The sequence below is a fragment of the Eucalyptus grandis genome, chromosome 5 (genome assembly GCF_016545825.1).
Source record: "Eucalyptus grandis isolate ANBG69807.140 chromosome 5, ASM1654582v1, whole genome shotgun sequence".
NCBI classification, from domain to species: Eukaryota; Viridiplantae; Streptophyta; class Magnoliopsida; order Myrtales; family Myrtaceae; genus Eucalyptus; species Eucalyptus grandis.
Window position 1 is genome coordinate 15,853,431 of NC_052616.1, and position 5,126 is coordinate 15,858,556.

Below are 5,126 nucleotides of genomic sequence, written 5' to 3' on the forward strand. Positions count from 1 at the left end.
GGCAGCAACCTAATTCCTGAAATCTCCTTCAAAAGTTCTGTTCGTAGCGAAATTGCAAAATGGCTTGCTGGTCATCCGAAAACGCCACGAAAGCTTACCTCCGAGCCGTGAAAATGGTAAGCAGAATCGTTCTTTTCGTTCATGCAAAGCTCGGTTTAAATCAGGGTTGGCGTTGAATGCTGCATGCGGTATCCAAGCAAGGTCTGACGCGAAGCCACGATCGTTTTTGTGTGCAGGGGAAGAGAGGGAAAGAGCCCGATTCAGCGGAGTTCATATCTGCGCTCGCGGCGGGAAACAACGCGCAGCTCATGGTGATGGTGTCGTCAACCCGCGCCGCCGTCGAGGACGCCTCCATGACGGTCGCGCTCGTCGCGGCAGCGCACCAGACGGGCGGGCGGGTCGTCCACGTCTCGCCCGGGCCGGATGAGTCGAGAGCCTCCAGGGACGCGCTGGGGTCTCACGCCCGACGAGTCGAGTTTGTGGTGGGGAAGGCGAGGACACTTTTGCTGAACGAGCTCAGGGGCGCGGATTTCGTGCTCCTGGATTGCAGAGAAGATGACCCGCGCGGGGCGTTCGAGGCGGTGCGGGAATGCGGCGGAGGGATCGTCGTGGGGTATAATGCCCTGCAGGAGGGCGCGTTGTGGAGTGGATTAAGAGGTCACTTTTTGCCTATAGGGGAGGGTCTTATGGTGACTAGGATTGCGAATGGTGCTAAATTCGGCAGCAGGATCGGCAGCGGCAGCGGCGGGTGCTGCCGGAAGAAGAGCAGATGGGTAGTGACGGTGGATGACAGTACCGGCGAAGAGCATGTTTTCAGGATTGTCTCGCCGCAGCAGAAAAGGATTGAAGATTGAGGAAGAGATTTATTTGATTTTGGGATCTGCCAGGGAAACAGAGAGGACCAAGACTTTCTGCTGGATCTGGATCTGGTCATCCTCACTAACTCTTAAAATTTTGTATATATAAATAGCGACCGATTGAATTATGTAGTAACAATCTACAAGTCTTTGCCTCTTTTAGGCCCTCAAAGCTTGAGAAGGGAAAGAAACTACTGAGAACACGACATTTCTGCAAAATCAAGATCAGGACTTAAAACATTCGATTTCGCTAAAGCAAATCGCGGTTAGCCAAACGTATCATCAAAAGAAGTTCCGGGTTCATGGTATTAAGTCAGAAACGGTCTATTCACTCGTCGCCAAACAGCATAATCATTTACAACATGGTCTCCTTAAATTAAACGAAAGGAAAAAAGGGATTCGAATCCGAACAGCCATCAGTCTCTTTTCGAGCACTCTTATGAGTATAATGCATAGGGCACCCTCTAACTATTAAGAGTCCTGTACTCAATGCATACCAGTTACATGCTTTGATGCATTACAAGCTTACTCATGCCCTTACTCTTCCCTAATAACTATTACTATGCCGATGCTTAAGAGAGAAATTCGTCAACTGTTATAGAGGATGCGGCTGCTGACACATCTGGAAATCTGTGATTAACCTAGTAGTTAATTAGAATTGTGATAGTCTCGCCTCTTGGCGACCGAAAATCACGGTGACAAGCAAAACCGCAACTGTCAAGAAATGCCGATCAGCATATCAAGCTCTTGCACCACAGTTCTCATCAATGGCCTGTCGATAGGAGAGTCTCGGGTGCAAAGAAGCGCGATCCGAGCAAGCTGGGTCGCCTCAGTCTCCAAGAAATTCCCCTCAAGGTTCTCATCGATGAATTCGTCAAAGCAACATGCTTCCACTCCGTGCCGGATCGATGGAGTGATCACACGCTTCCCCGACAGGATCTGGAGCACCAGAACACCGAATGCGTACGCATCGCTCTTCTCGGTTAGGTAGCCGGTGCTTGCGTACTCCGGGGCGAGGTAGCCCATGGCAGCGCTGGCCTTGAGCATAGCAAAGACTACATCGTCTGCGAGGAGGTGGTGCAGACCTGGGTCCGAAAGCAGTGGGTTGTTCCAGTAATCGATGAGAACTTTCTCGGCAGATATCGACTGGTGGACTAGTCTGGGCTTGTCTCCTTCATCTTCATGTATGTAGCTGATACCTGTGAAAAAGAAGCGTAAATGAAAACTGAGAAGCTTCTCCAGTGTACCTAATCGATGAATTAAAGCAGTGGAGTAACATTGACCTTGAGCAATGCCGATTATGATCGCAACTCGGGTATGCCATTCGAGAACCTTCCCGCTTCCAGGCTTCGCGTCAAGATACTGCAGCAAATTCCCGTTCGGCACGAGCTCGTAGATCAGGAAGCACTCGCCTCGCCCTTTCGAGCAGCAAAATCCCCTGAGCCTGACCAGGTTTTCGTGCTTCAGTTTGGTCAGGAGTTTCAAGCCCTTGAGGAATTCGGCCTCATCGGACTTGCAGTTCATCTTGGCATAGCGCTTTACCGTGACGGTTGACCCGTCCCTGAGGATTCCCCTGTGTACAGAAGAGAAGCTGCTCTTCTCCAGCAAATTGCTCTCCAGGAAAGACTGGGTCGCGCGCTCCACATCCTCCAAGTTGAACATGAAGTTCTCAAAAACCTCCTGGGAGAAGGCGCTCCCGCCACCGCCTTTGGCCAGCGGATCCCACCCGTTCGAGTACTCGAGACTGATGAGAGCAGAGGCCCTCTTCGAGCGATTCTCAAGGGCTCGACTGGCACGGACCCGCTTATCCAAAACGTCTAGAGAGCTTGAATTCCTCTGCTTTCGATGCTGGTGCCATGAGAAGGTGAGAAATCCAACGACAGCGAACCCGATAGCAGCTACGACTGCAACCACCCCTAAAACAACACCAGCTCTTCGGCCACTTAATCTGTTCGGACAGTGCGCTTTCCCGCAGGTCGAATTCAAATCAGCCGACTCGGGAATGTTCTTCTTCGAAAGAGTATCGGGTCGGAGCGGCTCGGGCCGGTCCAGGTAAACGGTCGGACAAGGGTCGGACGTTGGGGAACCCGACTCCACATAGGTCAGGGTTGTTTTCATATTGGAAACCATCATCGAGCCTCTTCAAGCCTGAGTAAATCGAAAACAAGCTGAACTTTATCAAACACGTCCTTCTAGATCGAACACGAAAAAACGAAGAACCAGCGACATCGAAAATCCAAGCAGACTAAAGATTTACCGGTAGGGACATAGCCCGACAGGGTATTGTTGCGCACGTCCAGGACTTCGAGACTAGAAGCATTGGTCAATGTCGCCGGGATCGAGCCGAAGAAATTGTTGTAGCTCAAGTCCAACCTCTTCAGGCTCGCCGAGTCCCCCAAGCTCGCGGGGATGGCGCCGGTCAGGCGATTGTACTGCAAGGCGAGGACGGTCAGCTTCGGCAGGGACCCTAGCTGTCTAGGGATGCCGCCGGAGAACCGGTTGTAGCCCAGCTGCAAAACTGCCGAGCCCACAAGAAAGAACCAGGTTCAAGCTCTCAATAATACAGAACATTATCAACCGAGGTCGTACAAATGAAGGAAAACTAACAAAACGGAAAACTAACCAACCTTGGAGATTAGTCAAGTTGGCAATGTCGGGAGGAATCTCCCCGGAGAATCCATTGACGTCCAGGTACAAGTCGGTCAGCATCCTCAGCCCCCCGATCTCCCCGGGCACCTCCCCGCCGAGGGCGTTGAAGTGCAGGTACAGCCCGGTCAGGCTCCCGAGCCCGCCGATCTCCGGTGGGATCCGCCCCCTCAGGCCCTTCCCCTGCAGCGAGACGTTCACCACGCGGCCGCGCTCGTCGCACGCCACCCCCTCGAACGACGAGCCGCCGCCGCCGCCGCAGGGGTCGGCGCCGCGGGACCACGAGGTGAGGACCCGGCCGGAGGGGTCGAGGGCGGCCTTGAGTGCCATGAGGGCGTGGAGCTCCGAGAGGGGCGAGGAAAGCGCGCGAGGAGGGTGGTGGCAGCAGTGGAAGAAGGCGAGGGAGAAGAGGAGAGAGAGGAGGAGGGAGAGCGTCATGGCTCGTGGATGAATGGTGGTGGGTCTTTGCTCGAAATGGGGAGCTTTGTCTTTTCAAGAAAATGGCACACTCGAAGCTTTTCTCAGCTATGGCAAATGAGAGAGACAGAAAGAGGGACAGAGAATCGAAGATGAGGAGGGCCGCGTCGCGTTTTGACGTCGCAGGCGGACAGCAGCAGAGGACGACGACGAGGCCGGCGGGAATCGTGCGTGAACAGCGCCCTCGCTTGGAGTTTTCTTCTTCTCGCGCTTCTCGTGCTGCTTGCTAGAGGAGTGTCAGGCCGAGCGTCCTGGCGCTTGGCAGGCTATATACATCGAGGCCGGAGGTGGGGGGGCCCGCTTGGGACCCACGTGTCGGGCAATGATTGGGGGGGGCCTTTCCGCGAGGGGAGAGAAAAGCTACGGAGGTGGGTCCCGGCGGGCGGGGAAGATGGCTCGATGAGAGGAGAGAAGAGTCGGTGGCCGTCCGTCCGATGGGTTCATTCACGAGACGGGGATCGGTGATGGACGTGAGGTGTGACGCGACGTGTAAAAAGGAGATCCTGCTATCTCGCTGGCTCTCAGGTCCACCGACTCATGTGCGGGGGGAGAAAATTGTGCAACGCGTGCTATATCCATTTTACTTTTACTAATTTAATTCCTTTTTTTTTTTTAATTTTCGTCAATTGAATTATTAATCTTTTTGTATTTTACCAATTAGATTTATCCAAGTAAGAAAACTGATATCCACGTTAGCGATTTTATAACTAAAATTGATTGGATAGATTTAATTGATACGATATAAAAAATTTTATGACTCAGTTAACAAAATTGAAAAATTTAAAACTAAAATGATAAAAGTGTAATAAGTTAAAGAGTTTTTGAATAATATTTCCAATGTATATAATCATCGATTAATCATCTCATTCATTGAAAAATTGTTTTCTAGTAAATAGAAAAATTGTGCATTGTGGTTTATATTAATGCGCATTTCAATATGTACCCTTTTTGATTAACATCATACAAGAATATTATTTTTAGTTAATCATCTCGATTTCGCATTTTTAAAAGTACTTCTTCCTTTAGCTAACATTCTTTCATGACGCACTATAATGACATCATCCAATCCTTCTTGTAAAAAGTCCTATCATGAACTTATGTTGATGTTTGCTTGATTTAGTATTTTCAATAATTCCGTTGAGTCTT

General features: G+C 50.9%; 2 protein-coding genes across 2 annotated transcripts; one reads left to right on the forward strand and one right to left on the reverse strand.

The window, feature by feature from the left end:
• Positions 1-972, forward strand: LOC104444366. Its single transcript, XM_010058023.3, has 2 exons — positions 1-116; positions 237-972. The coding sequence occupies exons 1-2, from the start codon at positions 60-62 to the stop codon at positions 852-854; spliced, it is 675 nt and encodes a 224-aa protein (XP_010056325.2). The 5' UTR covers positions 1-59; the 3' UTR covers positions 855-972.
• Positions 973-1,160: 188 nt separating this feature from the next.
• On the reverse strand, positions 1,161-4,211 carry LOC104444367 (LRR receptor kinase SERK2). The gene is given in 5 exon segments (XM_010058025.3): positions 1,161-2,056; positions 2,141-2,909; positions 2,911-3,005; positions 3,115-3,375; positions 3,485-4,211. Coding segments are annotated over 5 exon segments (2,064 nt in total). The 5' UTR covers positions 3,942-4,211; the 3' UTR covers positions 1,161-1,574.
• Positions 4,212-5,126: the final 915 nt, after the last annotated feature.

Coding starts and splice junctions, on each gene's coding strand:
- LOC104444366 (XM_010058023.3), top strand. CDS start 60: ATGGCTTGCTGGTCATCCGAAAACGCCACGAAAGCTTACCTCCGAGCC. Junction 117..236: donor ACCTCCGAGCCGTGAAAATG/GTAAGCAGAATC, acceptor TTTTGTGTGCAG/GGGAAGAGAGGGAAAGAGCC.